We start from the raw sequence: 16,756 nt of genomic DNA, 5'->3' as shown, positions 1-16,756 counted from the left end.
GTCTTTAATTTTCTTTCCGTCTTGTTCTTTCTTTTTTTCGTCTTGGTATCTTCCTGTCTTTTTCTCTCCGCTTTTCTTTCTTTTCTTTTCTCCCCGCGTTTCAACTCTCCCGCTTTTGTCCCCTCGTCTTGGGAACGAAGCTCACAGACGTCGGACGACAGCGCTCATTACCTCTGAAGTCTCTCCCTTTAAAACCAGCCGTAGCGACAACACCTGCACGTGACGTCACTACACTAACCCTTTAATACTATCATGCCGACGAAGACGAGGCCGCCTTTGACGAAGATAGGCCCTCCTATCAATACTTTGACCAGCCTTTCTGAGGCACCTCATCCATGTTTACAAACGTTATACCACAGTATAAAGATTCCTTTTAGACAGCTGCCCCCTAATCTACTCTAATCTATCCCTCCCGCCATGGCGGTATAAATAAAAAGGAAATCAATTAATCTTTAAAAATCTACAAACATAAATGCTTGCATTCAGGTATACTTACTTGCACGCGTCTTGATATGGCAAAATGTATAGTGACGCAAGTTTCCGTATCTGAGTGCCTTATCTGCTCTCGTCTCATTTCGTGGAGTGGAAATAACAAGTAATGTGCTATTATAAATTTACATTATGCTTTAACAGCATTTATCATCCTATTACTTGATTTATCATCCATCATACGCCATGCAAAAAATTGTCTCCACTATTGATCCGGTGACCTTGTAGCTAAAAGCTGGTTACAGCTGCGCGAAAACCGGAAAATTGTGCTTCGTGTATATTGTCGCGTTGGGTTGATGGCGAAGAAAACCGTAGCGAACAGCGTATATCACGAAAGTAACTGTTTATCATGTGAACCTGTGTCCAGCAAAAAACAAGCAACAGCAAGTCAAGATAGCTGCGAGCGCAGTTGGCGATCACCGAAGCCCTGATTGGCGGGCAAAGCTGTCGAAGGTTCCCGAGTAATCTGTGATGCCCGCGCTCCTTCCAGATAGTACTACACAGTTAATGTCGCCCATACCATCTGACAGTACAAGGTGCAGTGAGAAAATGCCCAAAATGTGTAATATACGATAAAAGTCGAGCGAATGCAAAATTAAGCAGGTGCGTCTTGCACGGAGCGATAATTTTAAATTGTTATCGGGTGAAATGCAGTCCCGAGGAATGAATAAATAAGTACACGGGTCTGTATAAAGTCCAAAACTTCACTTACGGTAACAACCACCGCATATTTCCAATCATTTATAGCTGCGGCACCTATAGCTTTCGCACTCCGCAGTCACATGTATAAAACTGCGCGAAGCAGCTCCAATGCAACGTGCTGCTTCACATGACTAAGTGATTCAACCCATGCAGCGAACGATTTTTTCCACAAGCGAGGCTCAATGTAATTAGGTAGTCTTCAGAAAAATTGTTACCGACCGGCGCACCTGCAGCATGGCGAAATCTCCTCAGTACCGGTTCGGAATGTCGTTGTCACGGTAAGATTAGTAATTCTCGTGTGCATCAGACGCATTGTCAGAAACTCCTCCAAAGATGCACCCTTCAGCAACGAAACGTCGGGAAGTAATTGCTGACTGCACGGATTTTAGTACAGGGACTTCTGATGGAACCCCGAGGACGCGAGGCAAGAAGCTGCGAATATTCCTGAGGGTCGGTCGAGTTAACTCGGAGGTACAAAATGATTTCGAACGCTGTGAGCAATCTGAAGAAGGATTCGGGTTCGTGTACGACGTGCCCCTCTTTAAGGTTTACCTCAATGGTATGGCAGTTGCGCGACCAGTATTACTAGATGGCAGTGAATGCAGAGGCGCACTTTTCACTGTTCAACATTTCATTCAGTGTGGTGATCAATATTATAAATAAATAAGATATAAATTTATTTATTTCCTGCAGCGCATTATTGACCTCTATATAGTGAATTTGCAGGAAGCCGGTAAGTAGGTAGCTATTTCTTGCTTTACCCTCATCGGGCCAATTTAACCGAGTGAAATGGCTCACTAACGTCTGAATCAAACGTCGGCCATCGAGCACAACAGACCAATGCTTTCTCTCTGCTAGGCCACGATCGCACACATACTCCTCTCACGCTAACGAGTTGAGAGTAGCGCCTTGTCCTGTCGTCTTTCTTGTGCCTGTCGTTTTGCGCTAAACAAAGTATTCATGGATTCGCACCAACTAGCCCGCCAACGCATTGTGCTGAGCCATCCAGCTCTTTGGGACGTCCGGTGGGTGGGTCACGTGCCAGTTTTTCGCGTTCATTCTTCATGAAAGCTTGTTAGATTGCGCTGTCTTTCGTATCGAGCAGCAGTTATCAGTACCGCCCTCGTAGCAGCTGCGTACAGAAAACTGTGACTTTGTACCACCTTCATGATCGCGATCGAACAGGTTTTGACACTTCATCGCCAGAGTGAAAATGACATGGTGGCTGTAACATACACAATATGACATAGCTAGAGGTAGGTGCGGCTGTATAACACGTTGCAGCTGAAAATGTCGCAGTGCGTGTATCTCTCTTGCCAAAGTCCAGTACCTATGGGGAGCTTTCAAAACGCTATGTGATAAGCTGGCGTCAAACGGCTGGAGTCATGCCGCAGGCGTCAGACGACCATCGTCGCCGTCGACTTGCTGCTGCCGTCACAGGCGCACTGCCGTTGCACACAAACCTATTCATCTTGCACAAACGAGTCAATCTACCTGGTAACGCTTTGCGTGATCCTAAACTATGCGTGTAATGATTTACCATTAATATTATTCGCACAACACTGAGTTTAACAGCTCGTGGAACCTGCTTGACTACTATATAATGTTTACTGTTACCTATTAAAATCACTTTGTAGAGCGCAAAGAAGGGGGTTAACCGAGGGGCCCGATTTTTATTAGTCATATCATAAGAAGCCAACAAACACTGACACCAAGGACAACATAACGCAAATTACTTGTGCATAATAAATTAAATAAACAAACAATAAATAATGGAAATTGAAGTGGATAAAAAAAAACAACTTGCCGCAGGTGGGAACCAAACCCACAACCTTCGCATTTCAAGTGCGATGTTATGGCATAAAGTGACGACGTGGATTATTGCTCGCGTGGTTTACCCTTGGGTACTTATAACACTTAGTTTCAACCCCGCAGGCAGAAGCCGTCAATTTTGCTAGTTCTCAAGACCCGTCAAATCGGTTTTTTGGACTCGAACTTTTCAATAAAAGCCCACTTTCTGCTATCCTAATTTAAACGCGATAACGTTTTTTTTTTTTATCGCGGTGAGGGGGGGTGGGTGAGCAGCCAAGGCGCATTCAGGCCAAAATTATTCTGCTGACGTGGAACTCCGGTGATTTTTTTATCATGTCAACGTAACATAATATTGAGGTTCCGAAGACCCCCCTGTATGGGGCGAAATGCGAAAACACCGGTCTACTTAGATTTAGGTGTACGTTAAAGAACCCCAGGTGGTCCAAATTTCCGGAGTCCTCCTCTACGGCGTGCCTCATAATGAGAAAGTGGTTTTGGTGCGTAAAACCCCATCGCTTCCCAAGGCTACCCTGCGACAGCCAGCAGAAGGAAAGCTTTTGGCCCTGGGAGACGTCACCGTGCATCCTCAACAGGAGAATACCCTTCACTTGGGACCAAAGTTCTGTATAGAAACTGGTATGGAACTGTTGCAAAACTTGCTTCTGCCCGCAATGTGTCTTAAAAGGCGCCAGAAGTTGAAAGATCAGCATGTCTTTCTGAATGCGTAGATGCTCTAACAAGTAGCGGGCTGTCTAAGGGACAGAACCAATGGTTTCGCTCTCTGGTAAATTATTTATGTGATAAACGTTCACGAGCGGTGCATTCGGTCAAAGAGGGGTTTGTTGCGGGCACGTCTGAAGAACTTTACGCTGAAAAAGGCTCGCAATAGAGTCGCCAAGAATTTTCGGCCTGTTAAAAACAGCCCAACCCTTTGCAAACCGGAGGCAGTAGCTCGGCTGTTAAAGTTCAATCTAAAAGCTTTAGCAAACAAAGTAAAAAGCGCTGAGCTACCCATTCATGAAATTTTCTTTGGGGCGGACACGCACAAATCCGAAATCCCCTTCAGGGCAATCGTGTCCTTGTACAGCAGTTGGCAGATATTTGTTCCTACGTACTTACACAAACATCTGTCGACGCTTAGTGAGGCAGACCCGATCCTTGTTCAATATTCCCAATGTTCCCAGTTCCTAATGAAGGATAACACAGGAGCATGTTCCAATTTCAGCATCGACGTGGCAGACTTCTTTTCTCTTTCCCAAACATGCTTATGCTGTACGTTCAGGAATGAATTGAGGCGGAAAATGATGAGCGTTTATTTTAAAGTGAATCAGGAATTAACATAGGATCCTGCCTACAATTCATGTCTGTCTACCTCAACAATACGTACGTTGTTTGGGAAGGCCGAAAATACATGCAATAGTCTGGCGTGTGTATGGGTGCCAAAGCAGCCCCAGTTGTAAGTTAAATTTTTCTTAGCCGTGTTGACAAAAAAGTGGAAAATCCCTCAAACGTGCAAGTGCTCCACATAATTCCAATGTTTTTAAACAAGACGGTTCCGTACTCAAATCCACGCATGAAGTCCGAAAACGTAGCATGCTACAATACTTAGATCTAAAGCTAATCGTCGAACATGACCACCTGTGTCGGCAGTACTCCCCTTGGAGAGAGAAGACTAACTACAGGTCATGCCACTCAAAACCTGTCAAAAATGGCATAGTAGACGGCTCCATGGGCATGGCAGTCGAGAAGTCTTGTCATCATAAGATGAGCAGTAGTCTCGAGGCACAGGTACATCGATGCAGGGAGGCCGGTTTCAAAGACTCGGTCCTTGACTCATGTGCCGGCAAAATTCTCGGGAAGTTGAAGCCCTCCAAACGCCACTTGGAGCAGTGTCGTAGCCCGGTTGAAAAGAGTAAAGAAACTAACGGTAATACCATACGTTCATGCCCTCGCACAGATTTAAAAAAGTACGGGCCAGATATGGTGAGAACGTTTTGTTTTCAGCTCCTAATAAAGTTGCTAAGGTGGGGGCAGCTGTCCAAGGAACGAGAAGAAATAGGAAAGAACACAGACTGTAAAATATAACGTGGGGAAAAAGCCTGTGCCCTGTAGGCTTGCTCTTGTTTACCAAATCCATTTGTAAGGTGGCCTTTCGTATATTTATTTATTTATTTATTTACAGATACCGCCAGCCCTTACACAGGGCTATAGCAGTAGCGGAATATGAACAATTATAAATCACACATTTTGCACATGGAAAATCGTACATTGAAACACAAAAAAGGGACAATAAATTAAGAATAATAACACCAAGAGGTAACAGCGTAAGCGGCTGAAGATAACAAGGACACAAAGTTGAGTATATTATTTACAAACTAGGATATTTCCAATGTGTTTTGTGAAGGAATTAATGGATGAGGATGAAACGGCTTCTTCCGACAGGGAGTTCCATTCTATGATAGCTCTTGGGAAAAAACTGTATTTGAAACAATCGGTATGTATAACAGGGGGACGAATAAACATTGAATGACGAGGTCTAGTGGTTTCACCAGAAAGAATTTCAAAAAAGTCTGTATGCCTTATATGAACATGATGATGAATGATTAGGCAAATATATTTAAGTCTTTCATATTTAGATCTAGCCTGTAAAGTCGGTAGGTTTGCCTGTACACAAAGTTGAGAAGGGGAGTCCATCCGCCGATATTTATTGAATATAAATCTGACTGCCAGAGCCTGTATTCGTGCGATTTTTGATATATTTATAGCAGTGTAAGGGTCCCAGACTACCTTGGCATATTCAATTATAGGTCTAATTAATGTTTTATAGGCTAGAAGTTTTGTTTCTAGATTTGCGAATGGCAAATTGCGCCTCAGACACCAGAGTGACTTGAAATATAGGGAATGCAGGGCGATGCATTAATGTAAGGCTATCGGAGCACCAGAATTCTTTACACAAGAAATCTTTAAACCTGGCAAAGCACTGCTTCGAAAGCAAGTGTGAACAATTCTTTCTTGACAAAAATCCTGTTTGTGCACAGTGATAGCATTACAAAGGAAGTGGCGGAAGCATTTCGCATAATGAGAAAAGGTAGTGGGCGTGTTAGTGAGCCTTCCGTAACCTATCTTTGAAGGAAATGGGCTTGCTGAACCGGGGTGATTAACGGTGCTAATCTCACCCGCGTCCACGAGATAATGGGTTGGGAAATACAAGTGCTTTTATTCATGTCGAGCATGCGCGCACGTTTGATGTAAGGCTTAAAAACCATCGTGTTTTTTTCCAATAAACGCAGTTGTCTGTGCCGTGTGTGTCCCATCCTCTGTTACGCTGTCCAGTGTAAGTTTTTAGCGCTGTTATTTTAAAAATCACTATTTCTGATTTGCATATCTTTAAACAACATATATATTATTACCAGCAGGGCCATTTAGCTCCATAGACACAAGTTAAACTTAGCGGACGTCTCTGAAGGCGAAAATCGTCAGAACACCGGCACATTCAAAGGAAATGTCTATCACCGCGTAAGTTAACTAATAAATATTATCTAGATTTATCACTAGCCTTCACAGCTTCTGTGGTTACCAGTACGACGGCATTCACACGTAAAAATTAGGTGGATCTATCTCGCGATAAATGTAAACGTTACGGCGATTAGCATGCAACAGATGAAGCGACTCACCATATTACCACCACCAAAATGATGGGAGTACTTTGCGTCTGGTTCCCATACATAATACGACGTTGCAAAGGCCGATGCATTTTCTTTTAAAAATGCAGTAAATGGACATAAATGGAGATAACAGTTCGACTTATACATCAAAAACAGGGAAATGCTAATTTCTTAGCAAGCTCTTCGTTTTGCAGCCTAATCAAACAGCAGTCATGAGATCCAGAAGCCAATTTTCAGTTTTGGCTAGCCTCAAAGGGTATTGCACTAATGCGCACTGCATCGGTGAGCGGTGAAGAGTAACAAAACCAAATACTTGCTCAGTTCCACGAAAGAGTAGTCATACGTAGACATGCATACATTTGTGAACTGAAAGAGAACGTGTATTTGTTTTTACGTCAATTGCATTGATTACATGCTAGGGATGGGGCCACAAATATAATGTTTGGGCACACGACTCACAATACAGAACCCTTGCTGCATAGATGTACACGCTAGCAATTCTCGATTCCCTAATTTAGCTTACTTTACACCCCTCACAAAACCGAGAAATTGAATTTAGTTTAAGTTTCATTCGTCGCCTTCAGCATACGTCCTCGCAATTTTCAGTGTTATCGACATTTGTGGGTCGCCTTTATCATTTTTGCGTCACATGGCCGGATTTCTAAGCGGAAATTTGATTTTTTTATGCAGAAGCAACAAATTGAAAGTGACCTTGCTTGTCCTTCCTAAAAGAGTTTCTATGCAAACATTTGCAATAATAAAACATAGTGATGACAACAATTTGCATAGGAAAGCGGTTCGCAATACATTCGTGCATTTTCCAATGGAACAAATCATTACGAACAGTGAAATTCCATCCACCAACGATAGATTAGAACACCATGCACTGCATTACGGTGAATGCTTAATTCAATAGCTAAAGTAAAAAAAACATGGAAGAAAGCAAACCATAACAATTCGTCTTGTAATTTTAACGCCACTGAAAATGAACTTTCAGCATTTCTGCAACTGCACTGTTGCGCATAGAGCTCGAATTACGTGGAATTTGATGTTTGCTTAAACTTGACATTTATCTAACTCATGTAATCCTTCTCGTAATATTATTCCTAAGCAGAAGGATCTATGGAAACATTGGGTGCTATAACGTAAAACTATTCCAAACTTTTTCTATTCCAATTCTGCAATCAGCCCTATGCGACTGGTTAAAAACATTTTTAGACCACCCCCACTTCGCCTGGCTGTTACGGGACGTCACAAAAACCGCAATAGCTCCCCATCTGATGTGACGTGTGCACATCGATTATATGATTTGCAAAATAGTTATTTCTGATTCGATATCTCTTCGCTATTAGCTCTCGGCTATTGGTCAAAGGCTTTCGGGCTCCACCCGCTTCACCTGCCTGTCACGCGACGTCACAAAACCACAAAAACTAACCGCGTCAAAGTGACGTGAACGTGTTAAAGATGCATTAGTATGCCGAACAAAACTGAGTTTTCTTCTGAATAGCCGCAGGCTGCCCCTTTCCGAAAGGAATAAATGATGGCAGCCGCTGATCGCCCAGGCACTGGCTGCTTGCACCCGTCGGCAAGCATGGGTTTATTAGCGTATAATAAAACTTTTTTTCGTGGCCAAGTAACGTTTTAGAGAACTTTCGGCACGTTTACGACCTCGTTCTGCCAACTCTTCTTTGCTGACGATGCATTTTAGTGTGATTTTTAAGCTTCCGTTGCATGCCGCCGCAATTTTCGACCAGCCACCGCGAGTTAAATAAGGGGAAGCGGACCAATCGCAGACGCCGGCACCACCGTCTTCGTCCGGTTATCGGTTTTCAGTGCAGTGCCTCAGCCCTATCAAATCCCTCTGCACTTGAGCGTGCTCCTTGCCTCTTGTCACCCAATTAGATAAGACAAGCCGCTCAGCGTAAGCAATGTTATTCGTTTTTGAAGCAAACAAAAGTGACCTCCCATGAACGAGGAGAGCGTTTGGTAGGTCTCTTCAGGCAACCCTGCGGGTGACCACCCGATACTTACGTCGGCGGTTACGCAAGTTTGACGTCAGCAGATTGGAATAAAAACATTTTGCAATAGCTTTACGTTACAGGGCCCGTTGCCACATTAAGCGTTTATCCATTAAGGACAAACCTCTTTTCTGATCTATTGGGTTATATTTTAATAACGTTTGTCGGGCAGCATTTCAACTTCCATCGACCGAATATACAATCGCGGTAACTAATGCTTAACACAGTTTTATGCATATTAGGGTGTCATCCATGCTAGTAGTTATACAAAATATTCTTTGCGTATCATGGATCGTGAAACGTTGTTTAGGAGGCCTTGCTGTATGCTCCGGAAATATTCCCTTTTCACCTGTTCTCAAGGTGAATTAACAAAGTTTTTGTGAGCGGGTATTCCCGTAATTATGAACCTGTCATCATCTAACATGTCTTTGCGCCATGAATTATACTGCGTATTCTTTTTGTCACGACGTACGCCGCCTTTGGTCGTTGCGTACCGAACTTGTGATGCCTGCTCGGGGGCTGATCATCAAAGAAAAAGCCAAACGCACTTTCTATAACAAAACACACTTTTCTTTCGTCGCACGCATCCAGTAATTTGAACCATCGTGCCGTTGAAATTGTATCAATTTTGTCGCTCGTTGTCTGCGCACTTGAATAATCATCCGCAATCGTTTGATACATCGTTTTCTTTTGATTAATGTGAGCTGTGACATAGTTGTTTGCTCGATATTCCTTTTGTACTTATGACTTGCCGCTAATACAACATGATTTGTTTCATTTTGTTATTGATACCTTTTATATTGCTCCACCCAGCCCTCCCTAGAGTGCCTTGCCCGCACGGCATGTCGTATAAGTGATTCAATAAAATATGCAACAATTTCTACTATTTCACTGAATTGAGCACGGTAGTGCTATTATTAAGCGATGGCACTAAAAATAATGTGTAGAAACAAACTCAGTCCACTGCCTGACTAGCACTGTATGGGAGTAACGTGACTTAGCATGAACGAATGGCTGGGAGTGACAAGCCTAGTAGAAGGTGTTCTTGGGCTAGTTGGTGTTCACGCTTAAGAAACGTGGGACCTAGTGCGGACAGAAAGTGGACTCAAGACAAGCGTAAACTCGCCCTTGCTGTATCTTTGGAGCTTAGAGCACACAGAAACAAGGGACACACCAAGGCCAGGCAGAAAATGTCATCTTGCAATGGATACGGAAAAAACCATCAGTAACACCATTATTTTTGGACGCATTTATTGCTTGCGGCGCGAAAGCTTGGTTGTCAGAATAAGCCCAAAGGCCGAAGGGCTGCGCGACATACGCGGCACAGTCGCAGCGTGAGCGAAAGGAGCGGCTCCGCAGCAGTTCCATTTTCGGCTAGACGCTCTAGAGGGTCTTCGCGGCGAAGTCTCGTCGCGTCGTTTTCGCGAGAACGATCTGAAAAGTCCGCCCGGCGTCGACGGCGAGCAGCCGCGTGTGCTGCCCTCTGCACCACGGTGGGTTGAGCCCGACGTTACCGGGCTTCAGCGGCACGCGTAGCTGCACGATTACGATCTGCACATGTCCCATCCGTTGACCTTCCCCCGACACAATGCTGTTGATGGTTTACTGGCCGCGCCTTTAGAAGGGGGCAGTGAAATGCAGCCTTCTAGCCTGCTTGAGTTAACCAAATCTAGTTACAGGCGACATGGAACTGCTGCTTGCAGCGGCTACATGCCAGGACACCTAGTGGTATAGAACGCAACTGCAATGCAAAGTTTGTGCGTATCGACGCTGCGCGGCGCGTATTTTGCGTCGCCTGACAAGTGGTACGATTCGATGCAGATGGTGCGTCTGCTAGTGATGACAATTTATTGGGATACCACTTGAAAGGGTGCGGCGACAAACAGTAAACTAGAATCGAGTAGAAAAGAATAACTTTATTTCCATCTACTTGATGGAGGAGGCTGCAAGTAAAAGCCACTCCCGTAGAGGGAGCTTTACGAGGCGCGCAGCCCCTCCCCCTACAGAATATTCGGCAACAACATACATGCAAACACATATGCATTATACATATATATACTCTCATGAACCCACATACTCGCATTACACATCCACACCCACACCTATATAAATACAGCGCCACTGGTAACTAGATCAAAAATACTTGGGGTAGCTTGTGTGGTTCTCGTGGTAAATACAAGTGAAATAAGTCTCCTAGTCTCCTTGATTTAATTAAGTATGCTATACAGATTTACATTCTACCATTTTTGTATACATTTAATTATTCTCTATTTCATTCCAGAAGACAATCGACTTATTTCTTGGCCAATCCTACATAGTGAGTAGAAAACGTGCTTCATAGGAAACACGAACTACCTTTTACACCTAGCAATGCAAATGCCACGTGGTCTAATTATATGAAATGGCGATTCAAATTGCGAAGTCGCTGTCAGGCGCTGATCTTACATCGCCTGACAAGTGGCAAGATAGGATCCTATTGAAGATGATTAATATTATTGTTATGATACATTAGCGTCTACTTTATGCCCTACATGTTTTTGATTCTGTCATGTTTTTATAGATGTCCTCAACCATTTTTTTTCCTCCTGAAGGTTCTCCATTTATTTCTTGGCGAACCCCCTGTAGTGGTGAAGGAGCCTGGCGATGGCTGCCACGGACACCGGCGGCGGACAACGTCCCCAAACGAAACTACTATTAAAATGAACCCACAATAGATTACGCTGTAAAAAGTCGCAGTTTCGAATAAAAGGCGAAGCATCGATTGCTATAGCAAATTAGCAGAGTGCTATACGAAGTAAGGATACTAGGTGTATCGGCCGTATAGATTTGTAAACATTCGCCTACTAACTAAATTAACAAGCATGGCAACACGCAAGCACAAGAAAACATGAACACATCTCGCTCGATGGCCGCACACACTCACTGTCAAAACGCTGGAGTGAGAGAGCACGGCAGCAGCAGCGAGTGAGTTGACCATCGTTGACCGTCGCAGTTGACCAGAACATAAGTTGAGCTGCCGCTTGCTTCAAATCGAACTAAGCGGCGAGAATCCAGGGCACGTGAAGCTATCAGTGCTCGGCGCACTCAGTCCCCTTTGCAAGTCGCTTTCAAGATGGTGCCCGCCCGGCCGCCGCCATAGCCGTAATATAACCCCCCCCCCCCTCCCCCTTACCCGCCAGTGCCTTGCGGGCGACAGAAGGTAGAGCGCTTCCTCCCCGCTTTGCTCCCTTGCGCGCGCAGGATTGAACCACTTTCGTCGGCTCACACTCAGACGCTTTCAGTCCCACATAACGCACACAGCACGCGGCTACGATATTACCGCAATGGGACGCAGATGGCAGAAATGCGCCTGCAGTGTCCATATAATCTATCGCAATAAAATACGCACCCTTTTCCTATTTCTGATGTGTGAAGGAAAAAGCTTGCATTACAAAAGCTTGCAAAATTACAATATATTTTAGAATGCAGATATTCGCTGAACCACGCGAGCTGTACAGAGAATATTGATAACAACGTGATATTGATAACAAGGAGTCAAAAAGAGAACGTCGCATTCATACTGGTACGCTGAAAGACATCGCGCATGTTCGGTTGGTTGTGCAGCAAAAATCTACAAAGAATAATGAAAAACAAGCGAAAAAGTGTAAACTCCCAGGAAAAAATGTATGGGCACTTTTCTGAGCTAAACTGAGGTAGGCGAAAGCGTTTCTACGACTGCCTCTGTTGCCGTAGTCTGAACTGCAATGTTTGATTGAAATGCACTGTGATGTTGATTCATTCAATTATTTGCTGATTCTACTGCTACTTTTTCTTCAGTGAATCCCGTCTCTGCTTCAGTGTTGTCGAGGGGGAAGATGTCTTCTTGACGCTCGAGTCCCACTCGAATTGCCTTATTGATGTTGCTGCTGTTGCTGGAGCTTGTTCCGAAGGCGTTGTTAGAGACTTTTAGCTCAGCGGGTTTACGTTCCGCTCCGCTCGCGGTCTCCACAATTGCGCCAGCGGAGCGGCTCGCGAAAAAATAATTTTAGCCCGGCGAATCACTCACCCACCTAGTGGTCTGAATAGGAGTTACTAAGAAATGAATTTTAATTACGCTTGCTTTCATAATGCAAGAAATGTTGAATAAAGATATATTACATGTTCTCAGTACATTATGGGTGCGATCTTGTACGCGTTCCAAACTCGAACGGAGGCGGTCCGTTCTTTCCGTCGCGAAATTGGCGGTCCGTTCCGTTGCGTTTGTCCGATAGCAGACAACACGGAATGATTGACAGCAGATATCGCTTCACAATTGACGTCATGGCGTTCTTCACCGTTCAAACTGACCAACCATGTTCGGCTCGGTAGAACGGACCGCCTCCGTTCTATTTTGGAAGGCGTACAAGATCGCACCCTATATGTTAATAATATATGAGTACTAATGTACGGGTCAGCGCCGCAGGCGTCGTCGTCGATGCAGAACTGCCGGCGTTCATGTTCGCGGCTGCCATCTTGCATTTCCCATACACGCCCGCGCGCGCTTACGCACGCTCTCGCGCTGGGAGTGCTTTACAGCGGGCGTTAATAGAGAGTTTTAGCCCAGCGGGTTTACGGCCAGCGGAGCGGAGCGGGCGAGCGGAGACGCGACTGCGCATGCGCACCACGCTGAGGCGGCCAGCGGTTTTACGGAGCAGCGTTTACGCCCGCTGGAAAGCACTCCCCAGCGGAGGGTATACGCAGCGCGCGAGCGTGCGTAAGGGCGCGCGGGCGTGTATGGGAAATGCAAGACGGCAGCCGCGAACATGAACGCCGGCAGTTCTGCATCGAAGACGGCGACTGCCGCGCTGACCCGTACATTAGTACTCAGTACATTATTAACAAATAATGCATTGAGAACATGTACTATATCTTTATTCAACATTTCTTGGATAATAAAAGCAAGCGTAATTAAATTTCATTTCTCAGTAACTCCTATTCGAACCACTAGGTGGGGCAGCAGAGCGCCCCGCTCTTTAACCCGCTCGAGCGGGTGATCCGCTGGGCTAAAATTCTTTTTTCGCGAGCCGCTCCGCTGGCGTAACGGTAGAGACCGCTCCGCTCCGCTGGCCGTAAACCCGCTGGGCTAAAGCTCTCTAAAGGCTCAACCAGACGTACGCGTTCCAATGCGTCCGCACACGCCGCACTGACTCGACGTCGCGTCGCGCCCGACGGAGGAAGAGGGCGCGCACCCAAACGATGCACGAGTTGCCGCGCGTAGCCGCGCGTCTCGCCGCGGCGGCGCAGTGTTGCTAGCTTGCCATGTTCAAGGCAGTCTAGCCTTGGCTTTACGGACACGTTAAGCATGTGTGTTACATATTGCAAGAAAACACAATAAAAGCGGGGAAGGCGAAGCTAACTTCACCACAGACTTCACGACGCGCGCGTGGAGCCGGAGAGATTGCTCAAACACATCACGCTAGGCATCTCGGAGACGACGAGCGCGCCACCTGTCGCTGTCATGACAAAATGCCGCACCGCCATACGCGGCGCAGCCCAGCCGATGCTGACACCTCCCATTCTAGCCACCCTACCCGGGCTTGCCTGATCGTCGCGCGATGAGTCGTTCCAGAAGTGACGTTGGCTTGCCGTGGTCATGTGAGGTGCGTCATGCTACTGACGCGAGCGGCAGCTTCCGGCGCGGGCGCGAAAAACCTAGCGGCTGTAGGTCTCGACGCCGCCGCGCGCCTACACGCGAAACAGCCTCCGCGCCTGACGCCGTACGCGCCCAGGCGTGGTGCAGCGCGTGCGGGCGCATTGGAACGCGTACGTCTGGTTGAGCCTTAATGCTGCTCCGTAAAACCGCTGGCCGCCTCAGCGTTGTGCGCATGCGCAGTCGTGTCTCCGCTCACCCGCTCCGCTCCGCTGGCCGTAAACCCGCTGGGATAAAACTCTCTGTTGTCGTTTGCGTTCTGCCTCTTTAGCCTTCGCCCCAGGAGACCGCTTGAGTCCTTTCAGCCGCATCCGTTCATTGGCTTTCAACCGTCCTATGTTGGGAGACTCTGGAATACGTTGTTACTTTTCACTCTAATGCTGTCGCTGAACCTGCCGCGACTTGCGCTTTCTTTGGGCAGCGTGAGCGCGCTTAATTGCAGGAGAAACGGTAGCGCGCTGCTGAGATTTTCCGGCTGCCTCGGCCAGCGAGGAGCGTCTTCCGACGCCGCTTTGGAGCGTGAGGGTGGCGCCTTCTACTAGGCGCATGCGCTGTACGCACACCGCTCCGGTTACGTCACGAGCGCACCCTAGCGGAGTGTGACATGTTCTGCGAACGGACGCCGCCGGGGCCGTGAGCATGAGCCAATAAAGGCTTTCAACTTAACAGGCCGTGCGGATAAAGGAAAACCAGACAGACGCTTGAGCGTGGTGCCCACAAATTATATTTTTAGGCGAGCCCGCTCAATCAGGCGGAACTCTGATTCCACCGATTCCACTGCTCGTGAACCGTCAGCGTCCAGGGTATGTCCTCGTCAACTTTAGTGACCGCACCAGTGTGGCACGTAACAGCGCGTTACAGGCCCCCCTTCTAGCGAGGCAGCAGTGAGCTGGACGAATGGGGAAGCGCGCATGACGGTGGCTCGAAACGCACACGGCGAGTAGGACTGGCCTGGTTGGTAGGGAATGTAACAGCAGTGGTGGCTAAAGCGTTTGAGTCCTAGTGGTCGGCAAGGATATGGATGGAGCATCCCTTGAGAAATTGTCAAAAGTGCTTTACAGCCACATAGATGGCGGGCAACTCTTGACCCAACGTGCTGTAGCGGCGCTCAGGGGGTGCAAGCTTCTTAGAAAAGAAGCTGATGGGCTGCCAAACACCAGCAAAGAACAGCTATAAGAGTGCGGCGACAGCGGCGTTCGATACGTCAACAATGACAGATGTTGGGGCGTCGCATTTGGATGAACGAGGAGCGTCGCGCTGGCAGTGGCTTCTTTAATGCCTGTTAACGCGTGGGCACTGGTGTCGTTGGAGGCCATTGAAGTAATCGGTGTCTGAGGCCCTAGAGAAAGTGGAGAGGCTGCAGCCGATTCCCTCAGCGACGCAATGAGGGGTGGGGATATTTGACGAACCGAAGAAATTCGCAGTTGGCGAGTGGTGGATGGCTGAGGAAACTCACGGATGGCCGAGGAAATCCAACTCTGCAACGTCGAACTCTATCCTTGGACGGTTAACGACAACACCTAACTTGCTCAGTCTTGCAAGCAGTTGACGTAGATGGAGCTTATGAGCTTTGGCGGTCTGGCTGTAGGCAAGCATGCCGTCAAGATACCGAAAGCAACACGTCAAACCACGTAATACCAGGTCAACGAAATGCTGAAAGGTCTGACCAGTATTATGAAGACAGAGAGGCATGCGTGGATATTCAAACATACCTAAATGGTGTTATAATGGTGCTCTTCATATTATCTGAAGGTTGCAAAAGAATCTGGTGGTAGGTTTTGACCAGGTTGACCTTGATAAAAATCCGCAATGTGAGGTATTGTGTACCGGTCCAGGACCATGGCCTTGTGGACAGCACAAAATGTGCCGCAGGGGCGCCAGTCACCAGTCTTCTTATGCACCAAACGGAGCAACGAGGCCCGAGAACTAGAGGAGGGACGTAAGAAGCCAAGGTCATGCATGCGTTCAAACTCTTTTTGGTGACAACTACAAGAGCCGGCACGAGGCAATGAGCCCGAGCAAGCACGGGAGGTCCAGTCGTGACGATATGATATTTGACGTTGTTAGCGACTGAGGACTGAAAGGAGGGGGGTTGGCAAGACGTCCGTCAACTCGACAAGGACAGCTGGCTGGCCAAGTGTCAGGAACGCCCATGTGTGCCTCCAGAAGCCGGAGAGGTAGAGTGCGACAGGAAGCGCCTTTTCAGCTCGTCTCGCAGTTCAAGATGCGACTGTGCCGCACGTCGTCGACGAGCTTGTAGCACCAAAGAAAGTCAGCTGCGAAAACGGGCTGGCGCGCAACCGCAATGAAAAAGATCCCGTGAAAGACACATCTGAAGGCTATGTCAAGAGTCACCGAGTTTTTGCTGTAGATGCGGATGGCCGGTCTGTTGACCACGGTGA

General features: G+C 46.9%; 1 protein-coding gene across 6 annotated transcripts in view; it reads right to left on the bottom strand.

Moving 5' to 3' along the window:
- LOC135918142 (uncharacterized) overlaps positions 1-16,756 on the bottom strand; it is a 295,422-nt gene that overhangs the window by 224,125 nt on the left and 54,541 nt on the right. For 5 of the 6 annotated variants that reach the window (XM_070527127.1, XM_070527131.1, XM_070527129.1 and 2 more), the window contains exon 3: positions 6,986-7,034. The exons of the other annotated variant lie outside the window; for it this stretch is intronic. In XM_070527127.1, the coding sequence (XP_070383228.1) occupies positions 6,986-7,034 (49 nt within the window). The remainder of the gene's footprint in view (positions 1-6,985; positions 7,035-16,756) is intronic. 6 annotated transcript variants of the gene reach the window in all.

The sequence above is a fragment of the Dermacentor albipictus genome, chromosome 10 (assembly GCF_038994185.2).
Source record: "Dermacentor albipictus isolate Rhodes 1998 colony chromosome 10, USDA_Dalb.pri_finalv2, whole genome shotgun sequence".
Lineage (NCBI taxonomy): Eukaryota > Metazoa > Arthropoda > Arachnida > Ixodida > Ixodidae > Dermacentor > Dermacentor albipictus.
The sequence above is the reverse complement of the archived record's forward strand: the minus strand, read 5'-3'. Positions and strand labels throughout refer to the sequence as shown.